The sequence below is a fragment of the Callospermophilus lateralis genome, chromosome 16 (assembly GCF_048772815.1).
Source record: "Callospermophilus lateralis isolate mCalLat2 chromosome 16, mCalLat2.hap1, whole genome shotgun sequence".
Taxonomy (NCBI): Eukaryota; Metazoa; Chordata; class Mammalia; order Rodentia; family Sciuridae; genus Callospermophilus; species Callospermophilus lateralis.
Genome location: NC_135320.1, coordinates 48,290,215 through 48,304,259, shown reverse-complemented (window position 1 = coordinate 48,304,259; position 14,045 = coordinate 48,290,215). Strand labels below are relative to the sequence as shown.

General features: G+C 36.5%; 1 protein-coding gene across 1 annotated transcript in view; it reads right to left on the bottom strand.

Moving 5' to 3' along the window:
- The window catches only part of Necab1 (N-terminal EF-hand calcium binding protein 1), a 147,775-nt gene that overhangs the window by 111,895 nt on the left and 21,835 nt on the right, over window positions 1-14,045 (bottom strand). Inside the window, exon 3 of the mRNA XM_076836128.1 lies at window positions 8,068-8,176. Coding sequence (XP_076692243.1) covers window positions 8,068-8,176 — 109 coding nt within the window. The remainder of the gene's footprint in view (window positions 1-8,067; window positions 8,177-14,045) is intronic.

Below are 14,045 nucleotides of genomic sequence, written 5' to 3'. Positions count from 1 at the left end.
AATCTATTCTCCTTTATTCTGAAATGGCATCCTGGTTCCATTTCATATTATATTTCCTGAAAACTGATTTCTTTGGGGATGTGCATGAGATCAAGGCAAGCTAATGCAATTTAAGATCACAATTTTGTTGGGTCTGTTGGGAAAGAAAGGCAATCTCTCCGAATTCTCCAAATCCGGAAGTAACAATATCAACTTTGAGCTTCTCTTAACCAACTTGAGCTCTTCATGAGAGGGTCTTTTCAAGAGTACAGCCAACCGAGAAAAAAAAAAAGTGAGAGATGACAGAGAACCCACTCCTAGTGCTGCCATATGAGTGACTAGTTCCCACACACCTGAACCCTATCTCTGGAATCTGCTGTCACATGAGTTGGTTAATAACTTCATTAAGTCAGGGTAGCCTATGTTTCTGTCACTAATGACCAGTAAAGTCCTGCCTACTACCATAGCATTTGCCCTACTGTGACTTCTGCCAAGTGAGTGAGGCCTATTCTCCGAGGAGAATTGGAGGAAAAATCTTAAAAGAATGTTATTCCCTCCCTCTGCAGCTTTATAGCCTCTCTGACTCCATCCATCCCTCATTTTACATGTAGAGCATTCTGAAAATCACATTTCTGTCTTGAAAAAAGCATATGTCCACTGGCTTTAATCTGCTTATTCCAAAAAGGCTACTTAAAGTCTGGATAGAGATCAGTCCCGTGCGCAGTTGCTGCAACTGAGCTTTGAACATGGATAGAAAGAAATATTCTGTCTGGACACTGTGATCTCTTCTAGTTCCCAATGGCCAGTCTGGGTCTTGGGTGAGCACCTGGGGCACCCTCCTGCCAGAGCTTCTCAGCCAGGTCTGCACTACTAAACTCAGCCCTGGCACCCCCAGGCTGTCTGCTCCATTTTGGCTGGATGTATTCAGGACTTGCTGTTCAATTTGTTCTCCCGACACGGAGCCAAACCACCTTCCCTTTCTTTTCTGCTATTTTGCTTGTGCACTTTTTGGTCACACCATACCCACTTAGCTAGCACCCAGGATTGTACCTGCTCTATGCTCCAGGCATTTCAGTCTTTGAGCTGCTAAGTCTTCAGATCTGGTTGAAGACGTTATAGGCTATGCTAACAGTAAGAGCTCTCTCCACTGTTGGAATTGACATGCAGGCTGTATGGCATGCCCTTCAGACTAACCTGCTGCCTATTTCATGAGTAATGACTCTGCTTTCTATCCCTGCTGCTCACAAAATATGTCTACTTCAGCAGGGTGATGAGTATCTCAAGGGAGAAAATGGCTTCATCAACCAACTCATCATACTTTGGGATTTAGCAGTCATGAACAAATACAGGATTGGTAGCCATTTATGTTTCAGAAGGAACAGAACTCTCCCATCTGAAACAAATCCTTGGATATAATTACCCTCCAATTACTATGGGACTTTATCTCATCATTGGTGCATGAAAACTGTCCTTGAATATTAGAAACATTTGTCACAAAACATTTATATTCTGAATAGCACTAAGGAGCAGAACTAAGTGGAAATTTAGGAACTTTTCAGTTTAGTTTAGCAAATAGTTCTTTAAACTTCTAGGGCTAGCTCTTTTTAGTAGGTGGTGATATTTCTGTCACTACGGTGTACTTCCAGAATTTAACAAGCACTGGGTTAAAATCCCAGGGCTCAGCACCCAAAAAGTTATTTTAGTTTAGAATAAAGAACACTTGATCCAAATGCATTAGTCATATGTCCCTACTTACAGCCCCCCCATCTGAGGGCCCTGGGACATTCTTCTGGAGATTCAGCCTCTGACCCAGGAGCAAAGCTTCCATCTGGTCTACCATTTGGTCTAGCCTGACAATCTGGAACTCCAAAGTACTATATACTGGGAGAATTGCTTTTGGTCTCAAGGAGATCTTTCTCCTTTCCCTCTACTATGATTAGCACCACAAGGATTTATGCTAAATGCTTCATGTTTTCTCTGACTGCCAAATGCAGATGAACTGGATTTTTTAACAAAGGAAAGTGCTTTCTATGAGTGTTGGAAGTTTCCTCTTGACCCCAGTGATTTTCCTTCTGTTTATTCTTGCTTTCTCACTAGTGTGGTGGGAAAGCTACCAAATTTTAAGTGTTGTTTTTGCTAGTATTATTTTATTTTCCTAACATAAATATTAAAAACTCTAAGTATTCTTTTCTGAACAGTAGTTTACAAAGTTGAGAAAAACTTGTGTTTAAAAGCCTTTAATGGAGCTGGATGGGCTGTGATAAGCTTAACTTGAAAAAATTTTTTTTTCTGTGTCTGGTGATGATTTATTATTGGGCTGGGTGAAAAAATATTTAATACTTGACATATCTGAATTTTAATGATATATTAAAATTTAACCTCTTGCCTGAGAAATATATAGGTCCTACACTAGAGGAATGAGGTTCAAGAAGAAATAATTAAGACATGGATATTATATGTGAGTCATTTATGCATGTGATGTATTGTGCATACAATGTTTGTGTATGTTAATGTATGTTAATATGTATATGCATACATATATGTGCACACACTTAATTGTATACATACAAACACACATTATTAACAAAAACTATTTTAACTGCCTTGAAAAACAAGGCTTTTGAGGACAAACAACTTCAGAATTTCAATCTGGTGTTTGGTGCATTAAGAACATATTTGCCCCTCTAAAACAAAGAATTCTGCCTTCTTATCCCTTCTACTTATTTGTGATTTATTTGTTTTTAACTGGTGGGTATTTTTTTAATTAATATTTTTTATTTATATATTACAGCAGAATGCATTAAAATTCTTATTACATACATAGAGCACAATTTTTCATATCTCTGGTTGTATACAAAGTATATTCACACCAATTTATGTCTTTATTTTTTTTTAAGAAAAGAAAAAGTTAGACATATTTATACCAGAAATAAAACAGGTAAGAAGAAACTCAACAAAAATCTCTGAAATTATATAACTTTGGATAAGGTGGACATGACATCTTTCAGAATACTGTGAAATATGAAGATGGTATGCATTTCCTTTGTGTTTTAGTAAGTTAAAGTTTTCAACAATTTTTTTCCCTGTTAACAGAAACTTATAAGGTAACCTTTGGTTTTTCTTTGCCACATCACATTCTCCAAGTATCTTCTACAGAAATAAACTAGTCCTTTGTTCCACACTCACTCTATGTAAGAAAAACCTCAGTGAAATATTCCAAATGTCCACATTAAAAGGAAAAGACCTATCAATTTAAAATAATAATTTTAAAAAGTTATGGAAAGTTGAGCTTCTGATGCCTTCATATTTCTCCTCCATTCCCTAGGGGTTCTTTTCACTTCTATGGTCTCTGCTCTGAATAAAAATCTTCAGACTGTAAAGATTAGGAACAAAATTTCTGGGAAAATATCCACCATACTAGGAGCATTGTTATGGTTTGGATGTGAGGTGTCCCCCAAAAGCTCATGTGTGAGACAATGTGAGAGGGTTCATAGGGGAAAGGATTGGGTTCTGAGACCCTTAACCCAGTCAGTAAATTAATCACCTGCTGGGACTAATTGAGTGGTAATTGAAGACAGGTGGGTGTGTCTGGAGGAGGTGGAAGATTGGGGGCATGGCTTTGGGGTATATATTTTGTATCTGGTGAGTGAAGTCTTTCTCTGCTTTCTGATCTTCATGTGAGCGGCTTCCCTCTGCCACACTCAGCCACCATGATGTTCTGCCTCACCTTGAACCCTGAGGAATGGAGCAGGCCATCTATGGACTGAGACCTCTGAAATCATAAGCCTCCAAATAAACTCTTCTTCCTCTTGCTCTGGTCAGTTCTTTTAGTCACAGCAGGGAAAAATCTGACTAAAACAAGCACCCAGCAAGTAGGATGGCTCCTGGAATTCTTTTTCAAGTGAGAATATCCCAAGTGCTGAGTACAAGTTTGTGCTGCCGCAGGCTGGATGGTGACTATAGCTCACTGGGCACACTCTCAACCTGTACAGATGGTGGTCAAAAGTTTGGTTTTAAAACACACTAAAAACATCCTCTGATTCAAACCAGAAATAATCTCAACCTTGGTAATAGTCACATGCAGAAATCGTTGCATAATCTCAAATGTATATGTTTTTATGAGGTTGTATGCATTTAGGTTTGTTTTTCTGTTGGTTTTGGTTTACTTCTATTCATGAAAGGAGATCTATTGGAAACGAGACAAGTGGTTCCAGGGCATAGAAAATTAAAAATGCAATGAAGTCTTCTTAAAATAATTTCTCCAATGACAATAGCAATTTTCAGATGAAAGGACACAGAACTGAATGAATGAATAAAATGAAAGAGAAAAAACAGTAGAGTTACATTTGGAAATTAAGACTGCCACCCACATGTGTGTGATGGTGAAGGCAGCGTGTGTGTGTATTTTTTTGGGGGGGGTCAAAACTTATTTTTTAATCACTATACCACCCTATGCTTATCCATTTAAAAGCTATCTGGAACCAGGAAAGGTGGCACAAGTCTTTAATCCCAGCAAATTAGGAGGCTGAGGCAGGACGGCAAGTAAGAGGCCAGCCTCAACAATTTAACAACACCCTGTCTCAAAATTAAAATATAAAAATGACTGGGGGACTTGTGGGGGAGGCCTGTGGTTGTGGCTCAGTGGTAGAGCACTTGCCTAGCATGTGTGAGGCACTGGATTTGATCCTCAGCACCACATATAAATAAATAAACTACAGGTCCATTGACAACTAAAAATGTTTAAAAAAAAAAAAAAAAAGGACTAGAGGGTGTCTCTTAGTGGTAAAAAGCTCCTGGGTTCAATCCCCAGTACTAAGAAAGATAGAAAAAAAAAAGTACCTATAAGAAATGACCTCTTGAAAAGCTTACCTGGTAGTTGTTTTTTTTTTTTTTTTGTTATAAATATACTTTTACAAGAAATAATTTACTTAGTTTTAATATTTAAAATATGTTCATTTTACTGTATTATAGATACTGGTTATAATTACACTTTTTCAACAATATTTGCTTCTCAGGATCAAGAATAATATTTTAAGAATATTCTTCATGAGACAAAAGGGGGGAAATTAAATAACAGATTTTCCTTTTTTCTTTCCAAATATTTTCAAAGTGAATATGTTACTTTTTGTACACAGCAAATATAGCGTTTGTAGCAAAGGGACTTGAATTTCCACAGATGCCAGGAGTGAACGGAGGTAGTACTGTCTTAGAACATACTTTTGCAAGGGACAGAATCTTCCTTGGAGAAGCTCAGGAAAACAGTGTATAAAGCAGATAATATATTAATGGGTTCTAAGGTGAAGTTAAATCACTAGACATCAAGAGGGGCAGGAACCAGGCAGCCTTGGGGTTTTATGACAGGTATTCATGAACTGAGACTCTCTGGGTCCAAAGGAACAGGGTAAGACAATGAATCTGGTTGGTTCCATCCAGCCTATTGGCTCTTTCAGGCCAGACTGGGCTCCTGATAAATTAGAGTAGCTAGGGATATTAGCAGTGGTTGGATTTGAGAGCACATTTTTTTCTTTCTTTCATTTTTGGTACTGGGGATTGAAATTAGGAGCACATTACCATTGAATGACATGCCCAGTCCTTTTTATTTTTCATTTTGAGACACAGTATCCCTAAATTGCTGAGGTTGGCCTCAAACCTGTGGTCTTCCTATGTTAGCCTCCTGAGGATTACAGGCATGCACCACCAGGTCTGATAAGCACATACTTTCTTAGGTGTATGGAAAGGGGAAAGGGAAAAATAATTGTTATATATATATATACTAAATCACTAAAATAATTAAAACTTAGATCATGAAAAGATAAAAGTTATCAGTTGCTTAAAATAAAGGTCTGAAATTTCTGTGCCAAAGTTTGAATTAATCTTTTTAAAAAGATCAAATGCTGGCACTGACACTCCCCCTCTTTTTTTTTTTTGTAAAAGGAATTTCATGAATATAATTCAGAAGTCTCCAACTAATATACTTAAGCTCCAAATTAAATTGAACATCCTTACATCAGAAAGCACACACTATTGTTACTAATGCATATGGGAGTAACTAGTAGTAATTATTATTCCTTGAGACTATGGTATGAATCATTGTATGTGCTTTCTTAGCACTTAGTAATCCTAAAGCTATACCAAGTTCCAATCTAATAAATATGTAAATGAAATAGCAAAACCAAGCCAACAAGATCAATTGAACGCTTTAATTTTCATTAACATTAGTAAATATGTATTGAAAAATTTTCATGATAGCAAACTCTGAAACCATGACTCTCAATAAATATTCCAAACCCAATGTTCCCAACCCAAATTAAAATTTCCATAATAAATATGACAAGGAAGAGATAATCAGCATCCTTGATGGAGTATTAGCTTCACATCTTCCAGTAACTGAACCGCAAAGGGAGCCTCTGCTCTGTTTTTGTTTTTGTTTTTTCGCAAGTATTATTTCTCAGAATGATACAGCAGGGCTTCCCTTTTCAGAGAATTCTGAAAATTCCCTCTCAGTAGCAATTTAAGGATTCAACTAAAATCATCTTGTGTTCCTCCATCTCTCCCACTTTGAGCCTATCCTTCAGTAGAACCAAAATGGCCTTCAACAATGTCACCCCCTAACTCAAGTTCTTCAATAGCTTCCCCTGGCCAACAGGATACAGTTGAAGCACTTTTTTTTTTTTTTTATCTCAAAGTGCAAATTTCTTCTTGATCACTCCATTCTTTACTCTCCAGATTTGTCTCCTTTCACTCTTAGCCTTATGGTTGACACATTAGCAGTAAGAGCATATGTGTTGCTCCTACTCATTTTATGTTTTTTTTTCCCCTCTGATTGTGATATTCTTCTGTCCCACTCTTCCTGCCCTTCTTAACCTAAGCAATCTTTACTCTTCCACAATGACTCAGCTCTAATGAATATTCCCTGAGCCCAAAACTGGGCTAACATTCTGTTCCTTGTAATCCCAGCACATTCCATGCATACCTCAAATACAGATATTATACTGAAATGGTCAGTTAGTGAGTCTATTTCCCCACTGAAGCTGGCTCCATGTGGTATCACCAAAGCCTACTAGACATTTGATGCGCTAGAGTGTTAAACAGACTGGAACTTCTGATTCAGTTACCCATTAGTACTATTTCTGACAACAAAATACTTAAGCCATTTCCTAGAGAACTGAAAACCCCACTGAATTCAAGAACTTGCAAACTAGTTGTTTTACTAATATTCAGCTACTTGAGTAAAGTGAATTGTATCTTTTAATTTTTCTTAATAGTTTGCCTCAAGAAAATGTCTGCTCATAGACAATAACCCAAAAGCATTTTCCTAGCACACTGGCTCACTGCCTGGAACCGTCTTAACACTGCCTAAAGCAAGATGGTGATTATTCAGGCAGTAGACACACTGACGGCACTCAAGGCAAGACTGAAATGGTGCTTTTTCACATCAGAATTGTATAATCTCGACTGTCACAAATAATGTGATTTGGTTCAATTACCCCAAACAAGCTGCACATTTTTTATTGTTCTATATCCTTAAGTTCTTATTATTTTATATTTTAAGCACAGCTATGCTAATGTAAAAATAAATCTATATAGGTAAAATAAATACAAGGTACAGATTATGTATGTATCAACTATGCAGAGATAATCCTGTGTCTTTCATTACCTGAATCTGTCAGGTAACAGTGATTTTAAATTCAGCAGACTTGAATTGACCAGATGACTGCTACAATTTCTTCCATTTTAATACACTAATATAAAAATGGCCTGAGGACAATTTTACAAAGAAAATTGAGATGAAGACAATGTGATAAGGCAAAATTCTGTTTGCTTATTAATGATAGAATAAGAATTGCTTATCATATCTACTTTGTTTTATATTTTACAAAAATAACTGATCTAAAGCTACTTTAGGAGAGCTCTCTAAAGATCACTGAGTTTTTCAAAAATTTTCATATTTTAAAGACAAGGTATCTCGGAATTAAACATAAGTAAGCATCATAAAATGTACCCTCTACATCTTTTCTCCCTCATTCCTTCATGAAGAACTATTTCTCTACTTCATTTATAGAATCCAGTGATTAGAAAACTCCTTACTTAGTGTTGTGTGTATCAATGGTATGGAAGAGTTCATGTAATTCTTCTCCACTGAGAACACCATCTGCAAAATATGCTTTGAATTCTTCAAAGGATAATTTTCCATCATCTGAAATGATAAGAACAAACAGAAGAGAAGCAAATCATTTCAGTTTTACATTGTTCTATCTTTGATGTTTAAAACTTGGCACAAATGCTTGTGCATGTTTATTCATGTGGGTAACACACACGTATTCCCCCCACACTACCAAACAAAAGAAAAAAGAAAAATTCAAGGCGTTAAAAAGAAAACTGAGTACTTTTTTATAGTACATAGCATGCAGACTATTGGTTCTAATGAAATAATAGTCCACATGATTTTGAGTATTTTTGATTCATTTATTCCCATGATGGACATTTAGATTTAACAAAACATTTACCTGTCCATACAAAAAGGATATCCATATGACAAAATAAAGAGCCTAACACAGAGTCAATTATTTGTATGTTTTGTCTTCATAGTACAAAGCATATTCAGGACCTAGCAGACTCCAGGATACATACTAGATATTAATTAAATAAATATTGATTGAATAGATACTTGCATGTGGATATGACAGTTGTTACAATTAACAAATAATGCCCTTTCTTATATACTTTAAACCAGTGAGTACTTTTAAAGCAAAACAAATTTTATTTTTGTGGTTAACAAAAATGAAATACAATCAGAGAACCTAATAGGTAGGATATGCAAACACAACTCTAAGTATTTTATATAGTAGAAAACAGCAAATGCTCTAAGAGGCACTTTCAATATATGGGGGTTTAGGTAATAGATTATTTTCATCTAGGCTCAGGAGGGGCTTTAGTAGCATTTACACCTAACTGAACAAAAGCTATAATAAGCATAGATGGAAGAAATGTATTAATGATAAGCAAAATATTTGTAAAGATACAGAAGCCGCAAATCTAGAGAATGAGCATGAAGAGAGAGAAAAGCAGCCCTTTCTCTGTGCAGGAGGTAGTTTGTCAGTTTTCTCAGATAAACTGCAGAATGACCGTAAGTGATAGAAAAAGCCTTTCTATTTACAATGAGGGAGGAAGGAATTTGCCCAGGGCCACAAAACTCCTACAGTGTGGTCCCACCAACAACACTATTGTGAACAAAATAGCATTTGTCTTTGCATAGGAGAAAGTAAAATTGAAAATGATTAGATCTCTAAGATACATTTAAAGTATTTTTTTTTTCTTGAAAGCTGGCTCACAGATTGTCTACAGTAGTGTTAATATGCAGGTTCCTGGGCCCTACTAGATAATCAGTCTCAGAGAACACAGAGATGGGGGCAGACAAGAAATACAAAATACAAATTTTGAACATCTTGTGCGAGTTGGTTCTACACTAACACTTGAAAGGCATTACTATCAAGGATGTAATAGACCTAATCACTGAATTGCTTTTTTTTTTTTTTGTGTGTGTGTGTGTGTGTGGAGGAGGAGGGCTTAAAGGCTGAAATATTTTCAAAAACCTCAGTTGCAATATATAACCACCCCCCCAAGAATTTTAAAATTGCACTTCATTTTGCTTTTTAACTTTAAAAGCACAATATACTAATTTTGTGGCTAATTCTTGCTAATGGGTAACTGGGAAAACATGGCCATTAAGGTGGTAAAAATCCAAAGCTGGATCAAGTACAGAATGAGTTCCTGACCCCAGTGATTGCCTGGACAAAGCTTTCTCAGCTGTTCAAACACCATACCAAACCAGACAAAATGAAGTTTAATCCACTGGGATCATCAATCATCTAATTTGTGTTTCTCTTTTTATTTATTTATTTTCAGTACGGGGATTGAACCCAGGGATGCTTTATGACTGAGCTATATCCCCAGTTGGTTTTGTGTGTTGTGTTGTTTTGTTTTGTTTTCTTTTTCAGACAGGATCTCACTAAATTTCCCAGACTGACTTCAAACTTGCGATCCTCCTGCCTCAGCCTTGTACTTCTGTTTCTAAATGAGTTATCATAGTTTCATGCCTCCTATGGCTATTTAAACTTTACCCCATGTAACCTGTTTTATATCATGGTATTAATGCAGTATTTCTACTGGGCATCTGCTTACTTTAATGAAAAACCTTGCCAGGTTGGAGAATTGGGTATAAACTAGATGTAAGTACATGTCAAAGAACATGTACCTTTCTTAAAGGATTGTCCATCTACTATTTTTTAAAAACAGAAGAAAAAAAAACAGAAATCAATACACTATTTTCGACTCCACCCCTGTGGTGTGTATTAATGTAATACCTACTTATTGATGTTGGAGTATGTTTTCTTTGGTGAACATGTAATATTCTCAGGTGACTGCACAAGGACACAGCAGAGCTCTGGATGTCTGTGCATCCTGGACATGAGTCTGGCCTCTGTAAGCCTGCTTTATGACTGGAATAGGTAAGTGACTTTAAGTAAGGAACAAATCATCAAGTGAAAGCACTGAATAGCAAGTTCTCTGATTGAAAAAGAAGAAAAAAAAAAAAACCTCTTACTGGAAAAAAAAATATATAAAAAGAAAAGGGAGGCATTGAATTACAACCCTGGCTTGTAGGATAGAAAGTACGCTTTAAAAGCCTGTTTTTACCACATGCAGGACTCCTGAAAGTCTTCCCTTCAGGCTGCCACATTTTAAAACAAGAAATTGCAAAGAGTTACTTTTGAACAGTCTGAGACTAGTACTTAATGGTAAACAAAAGTATTACATTTTGTTTTCAGCAGAAAGGGAGAGGAAAACTCCTTGTAGTATGTCTCTGTATTAATAAAACTATTATAATTTTTATTAAAATATTTTATTTCAACTTCAGTTTCCCTGTGGATATTGCTTTTGAAATGGAACAACACAGTGAAACCTAGGTTTGTACAAGTGTGGCTCACAGAGGAGTTGAGTTTTATGAGGTCTGACTTCCTGTGGTGATAAATCTTAACTTATCAGTAATGGCACAGGTTTTTCAACATTTTACTTTTAGAACTTCATGCTTTGTCTGAGTTTGTCCGGAGCATAGGTGGCCCCTCTCTGTTTTCTTTTTAAATTATTCTGGCCTTATAATCCCAATTCCATTAATTTTCTGGGATGGAGGCATTAGAAGGCAGTTGCTAGAACACCATCTTAAAGGAAAGCAAATCTTGAGTGTTAGACATGAATTTGCCATTTACTAGTAGAATGCCTTCATCCATTCCTTCATCAAATATTCATCAAGATCCTACTGCGTGCCAAACACTGTTTTGTGCTAAGAATGCAGCAGACACACAGTTAGAGATCTTATCATTGTGATGGGGAAAACATCAAATGAATAACAGGCACAGCATGGTAAAGGCAATCCTAGTGGCTGTAGGGTGATATGAGAACATTTTGTAATCTCCTCAAATATAAGGGCATAGGGAAGTTTTCTCAGAAGAAGTGACATTTCTGTTGAGATACAAATAAAAAATAAGGGTTAGTGAAGGAAGATCTTTAAAGTGAAAGGATATTCCAGGCAGAAGAAATGCAAAAAAATAAAAAAGAAAGCAAGAAAGCAAGAAAGGATATGGCTCAGAAATTGAAAAGAAAAACCAGTATACTTGGTCAAAGAGTATATGCCTTTGGAAGGAATGAAAAGTCAGAGAGTTAGATATAGAGAGGCAACATCATAAGAAGTTATACCAATCATGGTAAAGAACTTTGAATTTACCCCAAGAGGGCTTTGTGGGGCTTTGTGGGGTTGTAGTAAGTGATGGAGTGCAGAGGTATGCCGCAAGTGGACCTGTGAAGAGAACATTGCAGAATGCCAGGAAAATATCCAGGGTGGCAGAAACTTTGGTGGTGATAATGAAAACACAGTGAAGTGATCAATTTTTAATCGATTAGGAAAGAGTCAACACAAATTAGTGTTTAGTCAGAGACGATGGGTCACAGGAGGAATAAATCAAAGGTGGTACTTGCTTTCTAAATGGAGTGACAGATGGATGGTGTTATCTCCATTCATTGAAAGAGAATACACTGGGCAAAAAGCAGGGGGCAAATTAAAGAATGACCTTCTGGCCATGTTGATATTAGAGGAGCCTGTGGACTGAGCAGAAGACTCTAGTGGGTGAAGGATCACATGGCTCTAGAAAAGCAGAGGAAGGGGTAGGGACTTGAGATGCAGTCTTGGGATATATCAACATATAGTAATTGGGGTCCCAGTAGTGAATTCTCCTGGAAGAATGCCTGTAGTGGAAAAGAAAACAGCCCAAGACGGACTTTGAAGTGCCAACTAAATTCTCTAAGTTTTAAATTTCATAAATGCCAGACTATTACAAGGCCTAAGTGAAAGGCTATATAGAAAACACTCAGCACATGACCTAGCACATAATGAGAGGTCAATGATGGTGCATATGGACTTATACATACAGAACATAGTATTTCATAGTTCAATGATAGAAATTTTAAATTTATTCTCTTAGGTAATTAGGTTTGTATATCCTAAAACTGGTGCTTCTTTTATAAAAGGGCTCTTGAAACATTCATTTCAGGTCTTCAAGAAGCATCCAAAAATTCACCAATACCTAGAGCTCTGATCTCAGTATTGCCCCTCCCCCAGGGCACTTTTTACCTAGTTCTTACAAGCATTTATAATAATTATGCTTTCAAAGTATTTATGTGTTACTTAAACATTTTTGAAGACTTTAAATATTGTAATTTATCAAGATCAAAACACCAAAATATGACTATCTTCAAAAATAATAGCAGAGTCCCTGGTATAAAATGAACACCTGGAAAGCATTACCAAGTTATATACAAAAATGACTGGGCATTCTTTGCTTGTGTGTGCACATTTTAGAGGCAGAAATAAAAAATGGCAACCTCGTTTCTAAGAAGAAGTTCAGTTGTAAATTCTGAGGAATTGTAATAATATTCACAATTTTTTAAACTCAATAGATAAAACTATCAAATGTTCACATTACCTTGTATAAGCCATTTACTATCATTGTACATCAACCTCTTTAACACTACAGCAAAATTCTTTTCTGTTCTGACCCCAGGTTAAATCTAAAGGGATGGAAAAAGAGATACTATACTGATAGATCATTTTTAGAAAAAGTAGACTCTAAAATGTGGAAAATTATCATCATTCAAGGGCACATTATCTAACCAGAGTCAATTCTCCCAGGAGACAGTATTCTAAGCCTGTACATCAAATACATAAGGCAAATACTGATAGAGCTGAAAAGAGAAATAGACAAATCTAGGCTATGCTTGGGTTATTACAATAACCCAATATAATACTATTATAGTATAGAAATGAGCTATGGTTAGGATGTGAGGTGGCCCCCAAAAGCTCACAGGAGAGACAATGCAAGAAGATTTAGAGATGAAATGATTGGGTTATGAGAACCTTAACCCAATCAGTGAATTAATCCCCTGTTAGGGATTGACTGGATGGTAACAGAAGGTGGGTAAGGTGTGGCTGGAGGAGGTGGGTCCTTGGGGGCCGGACCTTTGGGATATATATTTGGAGAGCTGAGCTTAGTCACTCCCTGCTTTCTGATCATGATGTGAGCATCTTCCCTCCACCATAATGTTCAGCCTCACCTTGAGCATTGAGGACTGAACCTGGCTTTCTGTGGACTGAGACCTCTGAAACCATGAGCCCCAATTATACTCCTCCTCCTCTGCAATTGTTCTGGTCAGGTCTTTCAGTGACAGCAGCAAAAAAAGCTGACTAAAACAGAAGCTATGGAAAAATGCAGATGAATCTTAATGCATACATGGTGCTAATTTAAAGAAGCCAGTCTGAAAGGCTACATATTACATAATTTCAATTTTATCACATTCTGGTAAAGGCAAATTCATAGACAGTAAGAAAACTGACAGTTGTCAGAAGTTCACACAGGTTAGAGTAAGGGTTGACTAGAACAAGCACAGAGGAATTTTAGGGTGGGAAACTATTTTGTATGATTCAGTATGATGGATGTATGATATTAACACTTAAGCCT